The 14,371-nt window shown below is 40.6% G+C and overlaps 2 protein-coding genes across 2 annotated transcripts in view; one reads left to right on the forward strand and one right to left on the reverse strand.

Annotated features, from left to right (window-relative positions):
* The window catches only part of Cycd (cyclin D), a 41,739-nt gene extending 30,755 nt beyond the window's left edge, over positions 1–10,984 (forward strand). The window contains exons 4-5 of the mRNA XM_078180714.1: positions 7,853–7,998; positions 10,652–10,984. Coding sequence (XP_078036840.1) covers positions 7,853–7,998; positions 10,652–10,864 — 359 coding nt within the window. The 3' untranslated portion in view covers positions 10,865–10,984. The remainder of the gene's footprint in view (positions 1–7,852; positions 7,999–10,651) is intronic.
* Positions 1–14,371, reverse strand: part of LOC144470053 (G1/S-specific cyclin-D2-like) — a 68,334-nt gene that overhangs the window by 41,293 nt on the left and 12,670 nt on the right. The window lies entirely within an intron of this gene.

Here is a 14,371-nt window from a genome sequence, read left to right on the forward strand (position 1 = left end):
TCTCTCTCTCTCTCTCTCTCTCTCTCTCTCTCTCTTTCTCTGTCTCGCTATCTATCTATCTGTCCGTTTTAGCCATCCTAGATTTGTCTTTCGCTATTTTTATTTTTTGTTTTCCCTTTCTTTTTCTATCTGTCTTTTCTGTATTTCTATATTTTTCGTCCTCTCTCTTCCTCTTTTTATGTTCTCTCTCTTTTTCACTCGCTCTCAATCTGTTTTTTCTATACTTCTCATTCTGTTTCTTTCTATTTTCTGCTCTCTCTCTTTTTTATTTGCACCCAATTTGTCTTTTCTGTTCTTCTATATTTCCCACCAGCTTTCTAACTATTTTCTCTCCTTTTTCTCTCTTGCTTTTACTCTCTTTCTCTCTTGCTGTTTCTCTCTTTCTCTCTCTTTCTCTGTTACATCTCTCTCCGCCAGCTTCTCCATCTCTCACCACTCATCTAATTTTCCTTCACCTTCCATCTCTCTTCCAGCAAACCCTTCCTCTCTCTCCCCGTCTCTCGGCACCGCGCTCTCCATTTCTCCCTCTCGCACTCTCGTCGTCTCATCGGCTCTCAGCTCCGGAACCCCCAGAGCCAGCCAGACGACGAAGGACGATGGTTCTCGCTTTTTCCCCATTGACGGTTGTAATAACAACCGACTGGCAGCGGGCAAAGAGGGATTTAAACGTGTCTCGATATTCCATCGTACCCGGCGCCCTTTCTTCCACTTATTCCTCTTTCTTTCTTCGTCTTCTTCTCCTTCTTCGGCGTCTTCTTCTTCTTCTTCTTCTTCGGCGATGGAACGTCGCCCTTTCTTTACAGTTTTCCAAGGAGACCGACGCGATTGCGATTTCTGCTCAGCTTCGCTGTTTTTGAGGGATCTTCGGCGTTTCGGTAATTGTTTCTCCACTTCTTCTTCTTCTTCGTTCTTCATTCTCCATTCTTTATTCTTCGTTATTCGCCCGTCAGCCTTCGCTCTTCTTCTTCGTTCTTCTTCGCCTTTCTCGGACGTAATTGCTACTTGAAAAGCCACTCGTGCTTCGCGAAGTGGAAGTTTGTTATAATTGTATCACATTTAGTTCGAGCGTCTTTTTCTCGTCGAACGCAAAGATCGTGGCTTTTTGTGAACAATTGCCGCGTTACATTATTAATTTGTCGTATGTAATACAAATTTGGCGGAGGAATCGAGAGTCGTGAATTTATCTGACTTTCGAGAGTCTCAGATTTATCTAAAATCCGAGAGTCGTGAATTCATCTAAAATTCGATAATTCACTAACAAAATTGTAATTGAAATTTTTCGATTTTTTCTTTTTGAATTGAATTTTCAATTGTAATTTTTAGCTTTGTGCTATGGTACTTTTATAATTATAACACGTTAATAAATCATATTGTGGAATTCCTGGACTGTGATAGAAATTTTTGCACGAAACATCAAAGGTAGAAGACGATAGAAAGATTGAAAATATCCTTTCGTGGATTAATATACAGTAAAGTTCAGTAATATACAGTAAAAATCAATGAACTTCGAAATTTAAGATCATATTAGCATTTAAGACAGTATTAGCAATCGGAGAATTAAGTGAAAACCGTACGTCAACGTTAACATTGCTCACGAAAAATCGTGAACAGGTGATAGCTCTTACTCGACAGCATATATTTAAACAACGTTCCGATTGGTCATCATAGATAGCACATCCTACATCAAATCATGAATCATGTTGGAACTGGTCTTTCGATGACTATCGCAACTTTTTCTCTACCGTTATGTAGGGAAGTGGAGCCGGTTATTGTAGGGTAACCAATTGCCGTGCCTTTGATTTGTTTCCGGGCCTAATTAACTTTATATTTATCCAGTCATATATATATTAAAGTTTTGTAATAAAAACTGAGCACAATCTCAAGATCGAAGAAAGTGAATATGTCCTTATGGTCTTTATGTTGTTTATAGTAAAAGAATATGAGAAAGTAAAACAAATTGAACAAGAACGTGACGATATTAAATTTCTTATTTATTTAAAAGAATACCACTACTTACTATAATAGTAGCTCCATTATTTATTATAATATATCAATTATTTAGAACATATTGAGGAGGGAAGTATATTAATCCTTTGTGCTCGAAACTCTTCTGAATAATAGTCACATTTTTAGCAATTCTTTAAACATAAAGATAGAAAAATTTATAACATTTCTAAGCTTAGGTAAATTTATTAAATAGGAACTTTAAATGTAAACTAAAACGTAAATTACAACCCTTTGCGCTCGAAGCCATTCTACATGATAATCATATTATATAATACTATATACAATATTACAAATTATGGCATCATGTTATAAACAATATTACGATTTATAACGTTATAGCATTACAATATTATAAATAATGTTACATAATATCATAAATAACATTAGTACTGGAAGTTACTTTTCCTCACTCGTTCACGTAAGAACAAAGACCCTGAATTACCCTTACATTATAAAAACGAAACCTCGATACGACTTTATTGTATTCCTCGAATGACGGTGCGCCGTCAAGGCATAATTTCACAAATCATTCGGCAATCGTTATTATTCCGTCGGAATCGCGCGCAGCCGGTCGGCTGGCCGCGCGCGCGCGCGCGCGTCGGTGGAACTGTCGTCCGCGGCGGGACGGCGATTCAATCTCGCCGCGGGGTGACTATAAAAATATCGTAAAGCGAAGGTGAGCGCCCCGGTGTCGACAATGAGCGGCGGCAATCATCGGCGCGAGCACACGATATATATCGTATTCATCGTTTTATGCCGACAATACGTGTATATTCGCTGGCTCGGGCCCCCCGAGACACCGCGCGCGTTTTGTCCGGATTTTTCACGAACCTCCCCCGGGACCACCTCCTCCCCCCACCCCCCCATCCGACTATTCATTCATGGAAAGATGGGAACAGGTTCTCCGCAGGCGAACCGAAATGTCCGGGGGCCGGGTTTGCGGGGGCCACCGAGAGGAAGATTCAGCGGAGAGCGGCCGTAATAAAGCCATTAAGAGCGGAATTCCACGAAGCCGCTCTTAAATTTGCCCGGAGAGTTCGAGCAGAGCGACGCGCGCGCGAGGAGCGGAGAGCGCGCGCACCTGCGCTTCAACCACCGGGGAATTATTGCCGGGACAAAGAGGTCCACCATATAGCGGGGACCACCCCTATCGATCGATCGATCACCGGTGCCCGAGAGAGAGAGAGAGAGAGAGAGAGCGCCGTCGCCGCCATTTTTTTTCGATCGCGAGTCGCCAACGGTCAACGATCCACCAGCTTCTTCCATTAAGAGCCCGCGTAAATGATCGATCGCCGGCCGGAACAAGAATGCGGCTGTTAGACGTTTAACCCCTGTCCGCAGTGTTCCGTTTAGTTACTCCGTGTTGGCTGCCGGCCGATGTTTAACCCCTTGCCGTACCATTTTCTTCTTGGTCACAGTGGCAAGCAACTTTTCCATTGTAAGAATTTCTTAGAAATGTTGTATTTATTTTCTTAAAAAAATTTGTACTTATTGCATGTCTATATTTACTAGAATGATTGAAATATTTACTTGTAATGTTAACTGCAAGTGGGCGGTATTTTATTTTATTTTTTTATTACGAAGAATAGTCATACTTACGAGGATATTGCTAGAAGCCTCTGTTATGAGTCTGACTCGCGCGACAAGGGGTTAATTTGATTAAATGATCGATGGAAAGAATTGAAAGCGCTAATCGATGAAGTTTATCGCCAATCTTCGTTTGGAAGGGATGACGAATTATTATTGACCTCTTATGGGGCTGAGTTTTGATGTAATTACTTTGAGGATTATCTTCGTCGTGTTTATTATTTTGTTATATTTTTGTATTAGGGGTAGACGTTGGGGGATTAGAAAGATAATTTTGTATGGAAATATGTTTATTTGGAAGAGTTGGTTATTTGTACATATTTGTATTTATTATCATATTAACTTACGACACTTTCATTTTTATTGGTTTCTATTAATTTATGATGCTTTGTTTCATTTTAAAATAAGTACACTTTTAAAATCAAATCATGTAAACTATCAGGAATTAATCTGAAATTAAATAACGAACTGATAGTAGTAAATATGTTTCAATTGTTATTCTATTAATAAAAATCCACAGTCTCGTGTTTAATTATAATTGCTTATTATAACTTCGACGATGTTATAAAGATATACAATATTTTATTAAATATAAGTACATCTTTCGCGAACAATTTAATCTTTTTTCTCGAGCGTTTTCTTGATCTTTTCGTCTCAAGATTTATTCTTCCTTCGCCCACGCCAGAGCTTTTCGGTTTTTACACTCCATTTTTCATTAGTCTATCTTGATAGCCTTCTCTTTTCATCCGTTCTTGGGCTTTCTTTGCACTCGCCTTGCTCTTGCTTTGCTCTTGCTTTGCTCTTGCCCGGCCTTTTTCAAGCCACCTATTCTCGTACCCCATTTTTCTTGGGCTCTTTTAATTCTTCTCCTCCGTTGCTTGCCCCGTTTTACTACAACTTTTTTCTTCTCAACTTCTTTTTTACTTCAACTTCTCCCGGTATAGTCTTCAACATTGCCGCCAACTTATCCTTACCGCCCTACCATTTCCGTCGTCACCCTTCCGTTTCAAAGAGACGTTTCTGCGAATTCTACGTTCCGTGAAACGGAGTCTTCCGAAATATAGAATCTAACAGGTTCTACGACAAAATGATTTATAATTGTTAATACGATCTTTCTTTAGCAACTTTAAAGAAATTTATTTACTATATTAACCCCTCGCAGTTACAGTGATTAAATAATTTTCGATTGGAATAATTTCTTGGAGGAGAATGAAAATTAATATTTATAGTGTGCTTTCACAAAGACAAAAAGACAGAATTTTATTTCGACTTAAAAAAAACGAAATAACATCCTTATTTAACAGGTTATTGTTAGAAATCATAATCACGAGTCAGGCTCGTCAAAGTACGGCAAGGGGTTCATGCTCAGAGCCCACCGAACGATAAAATTACAATTAAATTGATTTCGTGTGCTTTAATTGATAAGAATGACAATATCTGATTTATTTAGAATATCTACGTAGTTTTTGTTATAGTAGTTGTTCAAGCAATGACGTTTATGCAATAATTTTACATGAAATTGTCTTAATTGTTATTATAGTGTAACTTTTGGATGAAAATCTGGTTGCTTGTTCGTGGTAGGTTCTTCTTCTTCATAGTTATTGTGATTCAGTTCAATTGCAAAATCGAATTGATATTGTATTGAACTTGAAATTGAACTTGAAATTGAACTTGAAATTGAACTTGAAATTAAATTGATGTTGAATTTAAATCGAATTGAAATAGAATTGATGTTGAATTGATATTAAATTGATATCGAATTCAAATCGAATTGAAATCAAATTGATCTCGAATTTAATTTAAATTAAAGTGGAATTAAAATTGAACTAAAGTCGTAATAAAGTGGAATAAAATCGAATTGAAGTTGAAATTGAATTGATATTGAATTAATATCGTATTGATATTGAATTGAAATTGAGTTGAAATCAAATTAAAATTGAGTTGAAATCAAATTGAAATTGAATTGAAATCAAATTGAAATTGAATTAAAATCAAATTAAAATCGAATCTAAGTCAAATTAAAGTCAAATTAAAGTGAAATTGAAATCAAATTAAAGTGAAATTGAAATCAAATTAAAGTCGAACTAAAATCAAATGAAATCGATCGAAATCCAATAAAAATTGAAATTCCCGTACGCGTCTTTCGGAACACCCCGTATAAGCATCGTTCGACGATTTGCCCGCGCGAGGACGTCGTTTCACGTGTTCAGAAGTATCCGTACAACCGAAACTAGCCAACAAAGGCGTTAGAAAGTCCGGGTTGGCAGTTACCAGGTTGGACCGTTAAAGAGCCTCTAAGACAAGTCCTCCTCGGGAGGCCCGGCCTAATTGCTCTCCGACCCACGTTTTCGCGGGTAGGCCCGGCCAAGGTGACAAAAGCTTTCACGCTCGAACTTGTAATAAAAATGGGGGAAACGCGGCAGCGGCGGTTCACCTTTGGACTCTACCGTGGGCCCTCTTGCCCCCCGCCCCCCCCCCCCCCCCCCCCGTTCGATATCCGCAAGTTTCCAAGCATCGTAAATCTCGTCCCTGCGACCTGGGACCCTTTTCGGAATCTACCTGCGAGTAGTTTCTATTAGCGGATTCTTGAATAACCGTGTTGGCGTTTCCTATGGAGCGCCGCGCGGCTCTTGAAAACGCTCGAACACACAGCGACTTTGGTATAGCCGTGGCCTTCACCGGCTAATTAATTGGTACCGATAGGCTCGTTTATGGGGGTCGTGGCAAAGGAACGGCGAAGCGGCTGTAGTCTATTAACCCTTTGCACGCGAACGTAGCTCGGTAATATTGGCGGAGGAATTGCTTAAAATACTATGAGATACTACTTCAAATAATAAAATAATAATCATAAAAACAGTGTGCTGAATTTCGATGAATAAAGTATTCCATATTGTGGCAATCCTTTGTGACAAATTAATTTTTATTTTAATAACGCACGGCGTTAAAAGTCTTTCATTTGGCGATAATGAATTAAGTAAATCAAATACTCCGATAGCATAAATATTTTCGGTGTTTTTCTAATGTTAATAATATAAAAATACTACTCGATGTATTATGTGATTTTGCAACGAATCAAATATTTTATTCTCAAAAGTATGTTAATTGTTAACCACGTGTTCAACAATCTAACGCAAAGGGAACACACCGACGACAGATCTGTCAGCCGCAGAGTGGAGAGAGAGAGAGAGAGAGAGAGAGATAGAGAGTGAGTCCGGTTCCTAAAAATTGCACTTTGCTGGTACAATATGGCCACTTCGAAATGCAATTTCAATCGCATCGTAACTCCGCACAAAGGGCGGAGAACATTGCCGGCGTGGCTGCGTTGGTCGTCAACGTGTTAAAACGACTCATTGTCCGACGAATCTATTCATCATCTGTTTACGATAGAAGGAAACACGTTTTACTATTGCTAGCATCGACCGGCGAGACATTTATTTTTCTTTTTTCCTGTTTTCTTTTTCTTTTTACCGAGCTTCGAAGCCGGTGCTTCCAACCCTTCCAGGGGTTGGAACAGGGAAAACCGGATTAACCGTTTCCAGCAGGATTTCCTTCGGCTGCGCTCGTGCGACCAAGTTCTCAGAGAAAAATGTCTGCCACGTTGCGACCACCTAGAGAAATGTCAGTGAACTTTTATCAATTTTTCGCTGGAGCTTTTACATCGCGAGAAATCAAAAATGTTTGAAAATATAAATTGATCCAAGATAGATCAGAGCTTGTAATTTAATTATTATGTCTCGTAACGAAGAATATTTTACATTCTTCCAAATGCTAAAAAATTCAGTATATTTTAATAAATTTCAATAAGAAAGCAGCTTTGTATTTTTAATAATTGTAAAGTAAGGAATTTGGGATAATTAAGCCGAGTATGCTACGTTCAGTATTAAAGATTATTGTCGTAGATTATAGATCTGGAAGAAAGTAGTATTAATTAAGGGACATTTATTTATTTATATCCCTTAATTAAGGGATATTTAAGTTTGTGCAACAAGGATCCTTTTCAATTCATGTTCGTAATTTTTAGTTAGCATAATAGAAATACAACTGATAAATATCGAATAGCTTTTTAAACAAATTTTAATAAAAAAGCATCTTTATATTCTCAATAATCATAAAATAGAAAACTGTGAATAATTAAACCGCGAACATGCTACGCCTAGTATTAAATATTATTGTCATAAACCTGGAAAAAAGTAGTATTAATTAAGGAACGTGCAACGAGGATCTGTTGTAACCAATGTCCGTAACTTTTTGTTCGCAGAGTACAAATTCTCGATGTACACGCCGAGCATGATCGCGGCCGCGAGCGTTGCGGCTGCTCTTCATGGTCTCGATTGGACTGGGAAGAGCGGTTACGGGCTGGCCGGCCTCCTCGTCGAGCTTACACGCATCACGGCTATCGAACAGGTTTGTCCTCTTGATATTATTACCAGAAAAAAGCCTAGAATAAAATGCCAGTGTCAAGGAATAGGTTTAATCGTACCCTGATTCGCACCCGGTTTACGTAAGCAGGTTTCAAGCGCGGATTGCGACTCCGCCGTGGATCGAGCATTATAGTTACATGGTTTAAAGAACCTTCGTATCCTGCGACAGCAATATTTTAATATCGAACGCTAAAAGATTATTGGAATGTTTGTGCAACCGGAAAGTTTCGGATCGTGTCGTTAATTAATTATTTTGATCATTTGTTTGACTGATTTATACGTGATATTAGAATCGACTAGCTAGTACATTCAACATTAATAAATTTTTAATAGTTTCTAGTAAAAATTATTTTCTAAAAATCATTGAAATATTCATGCAACTGGACAGTTTCAAATCGTAACAATAATTAAATTCAATAATTTATTCTACTAACTTATACGTGATGTTGAAATCGAGTGGCTAGTACACGTTAATAAATTTTCAATAGTTTCTAGTCATCTAAATAAATTAGTATAGAACAACACAGCACAATCCTCAACTAAATCACTAAATTTAAATAAAAAATAACTATTACTACAAAATTTTTAATAATAAAGTCACAGAGACTAGATCTCCCCTGAAACAACCCCCATAGATAAAGACAAGGATTGCAACTGGAATTTCGTTTACTATAATCAGTGGTTAATCTGTCAATAGTTTAGCAACTAAATAATAGTTCAGGAGCTACTGCATAGGTTAAAGTATTGATAGTATAAAGTATATTATATTGATGAAAGGAGTAGACGAAAAGTCGATGCGTCGAAATGGGAAATTAAGTTCGGTGGCGACCTATGACCTCGAGATCGATTACGTTTCCCACGAGTGGAATTGTCGGTCGGTTCTTAGGAAGCGTCGACGGCCCCGGATCATGAATGAGAATGCAGGTGGCCAGACAGAGTTCCGAGGAAGAGCTTCCTGCTTCTAAATACATGCGGCTGCCGCAAAATATTGCGCTCGGCAGGCCGTGGACCCCATGCCGAGCCATTCACGCGTCTCGCGTGCACTTTATTCGCGTTCGCCGCATTATGAATGTATAGTCTGTATAGTCTGCTCTCTCTCTCTCTTTCTCTTTCTGTCTCTCTGTCTGCCTCTATTTCTTTCTCTCTCTCGCTGTCTCTATTTCTCACTGTCTTTCTTTCTCTTTCTCTCTCTGCCTTTATTTCTCTCTCTCTCTCTCTCTCTCTCTCTCTCTCTCTCTCTCTATTTTTCTGTCTTTCTCTCTCTTTCTCCGCGCATTTCTCTCTGTCACACACTCCGTCTCAGTCCTCCTTTCTCTCTCTCTCCGCCCGCTCTGCCTCTTCTTTCCCTCTCTCTCGACACACTCTCTCCCTTTCTTTCTCCCGTAAACATGTGCCCGACACCTGCTACGGCTCCTCATCGAGATTTTTTGCGCGACGTCTTCACTGGATTCGCGAATGATCCCTCCTCGCGTCCGTTTCGACGATCTCTCCTCTCTTCGCTCCTCTTCAATGGCAAGAAGACATCCAATGACTTTCGTCGGCACTCCACGGCCCCTTTGCGCTTTCACGGTCATCCGGTTTGCCAGAAAATCGATCCCAGTCTCGTTTATGCCGCTTTTCTAGTTAACGATACATTCGCGACACGATAGCGATCGTTGTTAACTTGTTCGAGCACCTTTAAGCGTTCATGGTGGTTGTTAATGTGAGGAGATGTAGGGTGAAACGGATATAGGGTGTTCTGTAGCGTGAGAATTTTTTTGGCAGTAGACTCTATGCAGGGGAAATATTGCATTTAAATATGTGACGATGGGTAATATTGTTATATGTATTGTGTGAGAAGGTGTAATAATATTATATGTATTGTATAATAATAGGTGACAATATTGTGTATGTGTATTGTATATAAATGTACGATAGTAATATGTAGATTATATGACGATACATGGCAATATTGTCTTTGTATGTTATATAGTAATATTTAATTATGTCATATAGATTATTTAACAATATATAACAATGTTATATATATTATATAATACTGTGTGACAGTATTATATAATATTACGTAACAATATTGCATATATTATATAACACTATCTAATATCATATATATTACAGAGCAATATATAACAATATTTTATGTATATTATATTACAATACAAGGCAGTATATATATAGTAATATTTATTGTCTTGTTTGGCGTAACTTTACAGTTATGTTACACTACAGAACACCCTATATATTATCGGAAATTACTTATACTTCTCGCAATTAATTTCATAGTAATTATGAGAGACTGCTAAATAGATACTATACATATATTATACCTTAGAAACCAAAAAAGATATTAGAATGACACTCGATTTCTATAAATAGCTAATCATTAAGGAACATTACATATTTACGAAAAAGATCACCATTTCATTTTTGATAATTTTTTTCACGGTATAATAACCGAGAATTACCAGTGCAAAAATCCTAAATGAAATAATTACAATTTAAGACCTTTGCACCGGAAATGTTCAATTATTATATTGAATAAAATTATGAAAAACAGAATGGTGACCTTTCTTATTACACCTGTCGATTCAGTTGTAAAAGCACGAACCTAACGATCTCCATTTTCAAAATTACAGGACTATCTCCAAGGCTGTCTGGAGCAGATCGAGGAGATGGTGTCCCAGGCGCACGTGGACGCGGAAGCCGGCAACGGTCACCAGGTGTCCGGTGGCAATGTAACAGGTGGACAACAGCAGAGGCCTCTGGGGGACGAGATGATCAGCCAGGAGAAGCTCCTGGAGCACGAGAAGGCGGGCACGCCGACCGACGTGAGGGATGTCCATTTTTGAGAGACGCCGCTGAGGGAAACTCTGGCCAGGGTGACTCTCTGCTGAGCCTAGAGGCCGAGGCCGAACGTTTAGCCAGCAGCGACGACGAGGCTGATCTTGGACCCGCGGCCACCAAGAGGAAGAAGCTAAACGAGGGGGAGGAGGAGGAGAAGAAAGAAGAGGAGGACGAACAGCAAGTTGAGCTCGAGCGAAACGAAACGCGCACAGACTCCTGAACGCGAGGGAAGAAGAAGGAAGAGATAGAGAGGGAGGGGAAGAGATAGAGAGAGAGAGAGAGAGAGAGAGAGAGAGAGAGGGAGAGAGAGAGAGAGGAAAGGAAGATCGATCCAAAATCAATCGCACACACACACGTCTTTTGTTCCCCGAAGCGGGATGAAGAGGAAACCGTCGATATTTTTTAGTTCCGTGATCCACTGTGAGGGGCTCGTGGATCAAGAACAGTTCGCCTCAGCCACGGCCCCCGTGTTACGTTTATCATTTTTTTGTTCATTATTATTTTGTTTAAATCCGAGGGTATAGAAACGATCGTAGGCGAGGTTTTAGAGAATGCTGAAGAATGAAAGAGAGTAAAAGAGAGAGAGAGAGAGAGAGAGAGAGAGAGAGAGAGAGAGAGAGAGCTGTTCGGTAGATTAGTTTTACTCGAGAGTGCTACGGGAGATGCGTGTTCGCAAGGTCCCGAATCGATCATGGTCCCGTCGGATCGGTATCTTTGGTCGCAGAAAAATGGACACCAGGTCCGAGCCGTTGTTCAGACGTTCGCGCGCGCGCGAGATAGGACCTCGCCGAGAGGCGGGGGTCACCGTGGTCGAAAAAACGTATCTCGAAATCCGTCCGGGATCATGACTCTTGAGGGACCTCTCCTTCTTTTTATAATTTTGCTCATTCGACGCGGCCGATCGAGATCTCCAGCGATCGGAGACGCTGCTCGCCGACCGCGATTTCTTCGGCTACCGATCGAACCTCTTTCGCACGATGAAGAAACCCGTTGAATTCGGCACCGAGAGTGTCTTCGGAGGCGTGCACAGTCCTTCCTGGACCGAAGAGAGGAGAAAATTGGTGGAACGGCGACGATAATGTCCGCGTAATTGCCACCTGTCGCGACGTTACGACGCTCGGAATATATAAAGTGTTTCGACTTTCACGTCGGCGAGGATCATTCTCGCCGGCTTTCCAACGACTCTTCGAGAGGGTTGGTCGATCGGGAAGAAATCGGTCGGAGGCGAACGTGGAAAGTTGTTCGGACGTGTCCACTTGGTCCTCGATTGGCGAGGCAGGCTTCTAAGCAACAACGCTGTGCTTGTAAAGATAAAATCGCAGCGGTCTGTCTCGTTAGACAAACGATAACTGCGTAACTCCTGTTATTCTACTCTACTATACTCCTGTTACAAAAGAATGCACGTTTCTATTTGAAACATGTCCACCGTCTCGATGTAAATTACAATGGAAATGCAGTCCGCGAGAAGAAGAAAATTGGAACAGTATCGTGCGTTCGTCGAACCCCGAAGTTGGACGGAGACCGTCGGAACGACGTTCGAGTGTAAAGGAGGTTACGTGGAATTTTCGTCGAGCCGAGAATCATAGAGGATAGGGAGAAGCACCTGTGGAACAACGATGACAGTCCAGCGTCTCCGAGGCGGCCGGAAGCCGAGAGTTGGCCTTCGACGGCGGCGGATAGAGAGCAGAGTTGCAGCGGAGAAGAAACCGGGAGGAGTCGAACAGAGGACGCGTGCTGTTGGGGGAAGGCAATGCAATACGCTTTACGCATCTATTTACGTAATAGAGTTATACACTTAATTTTTAGACAGACGACTAACGAAACTACCACGCCGACCGCGATCGCGAAACGACGGCGAAGAAGAACAGAAAAACAAACGTGAACGTTTTCCCCCGTCCCTGGACGAGGGGAATTAAAAGAATACGGGGTGGGGGGAAGAATGGAAGGAGGTGGAACACGGGTCTGCTACTACCCACCCCCCTGTGAAGAAGAGAGAAACGGTGTAGTGAAGACCGAGTATGTGGAGGGGAGGGTGCGAGAGAAAATTGCGAGAAAAAAAAACGAGAAAAAATGCACATAGTCATGTCGAGTCACTTTAGTGTTTTGTACATAGGTATACATATGAGAAAAATGAATATATATATAATTATATATACATATATATATATATGTATACAAATACATATATGCACGGGATATACGTGGGAGCGAGCGAGAGAGTGAGAGAAAGATAAAGAGAGAGAGCGAGAGAGAGATAGGATACCGTAAAGAGAATGTAACCGCGAGGTTGTGTGAAGATTTCGTGAGCGTGAGACGTTGCTATAGAAGAACGATAGTCCCACTTTTTGTATCAACGCTAATTGTTTATCCAAATGGTTTACCGCGGAGCGACGTTGCGGCCCATCGCTTATTCCAGTCGGTTCCTAAGGTCGGCCGCGACACTCCCGCGTACCCTAATCGTCACGTGTACGTGTGTGTCGGTCTGTGTGTGATGAGATACTGTATGTGTGCGTACTCGCGCGTGTATAAACGGGCCAGGCGAGTGCTTGGAATGATCGGCGTCAGCGACTGCTTCTATAAATTGTATCACGGCGAATTGTCCGGGCGCGGATCGACCATAATTCTGGATCGTTGGAAGTTTAGGCTGCTTTGAGCCTGTGGGTTACTTCAGCCCACGGCTGGGCCAAGCTTAGAGCCACTTGAGAGCTTACAGCTGTTTTGAAACCTGATCTAGACCAAGATCTAAGCTAGGCAAAGGAATACTAAATCAAGATTTAAACTAGGTCAAGGTCTAAATTAAATTGAGATTTAAGCTAGACCAATGTCTAGACTAAAGTCAAGATTTAAGCTAAACTGAGATCTAAGTTGGATCAAAATTTAAGGTAGACCATAAAGCTAGACTAAAATCTAATTTAAATGAAGAAGTTGGACTTAGATCTAAGCTAAACCAAGATCGAAGCTAAATCAAGATCTAAGCTTAATCAAAATCTGAGCTAGACCAAGATCTAAGCTAAATCAAGATTGAAGTTAAATGAAAGTCTAAGCTAGACCAAGACCTAAGCTAAACTAAGATCTAAGCTAAACAAAGTCTCAGTTAAACCAAGACTTAAGCTAAACCAAGATCAAAGTCGAACCTCGATAAGCTGTAGACAAGGATTTAAACTTGACGAAGATTCAAGCCAGGCAAAGAGTTAAGCTAGACAGAAATTCAAGCTAAACAAAGATCCATATTAGACCAAGGTCAGAACAAATCCGGGATCATCAAAGCCGCCCAAAAATCTCGAGCAGCCGTTCATCGATCACAGCGTCGAACAATTTCATAAATCAGTCCTAAAAGTCGGCCATCCACGCGTTCTGCCTTCGCCCAAATCGCGGCTGTATATATGTAGGCAAGCTATACGAGGCGTGCGATTCAGAGTTAACGCGTTACAGTCCATGTAAGATACTGCGACACTGTATAACATGGCAGAGCGTTAGAAGGAAGCGAGAAAAGTAGACGATTAGCTCCAGAT

This window comes from Augochlora pura, chromosome 5 (genome assembly GCF_028453695.1).
Source record: "Augochlora pura isolate Apur16 chromosome 5, APUR_v2.2.1, whole genome shotgun sequence".
NCBI classification, from domain to species: domain Eukaryota; kingdom Metazoa; phylum Arthropoda; class Insecta; order Hymenoptera; family Halictidae; genus Augochlora; species Augochlora pura.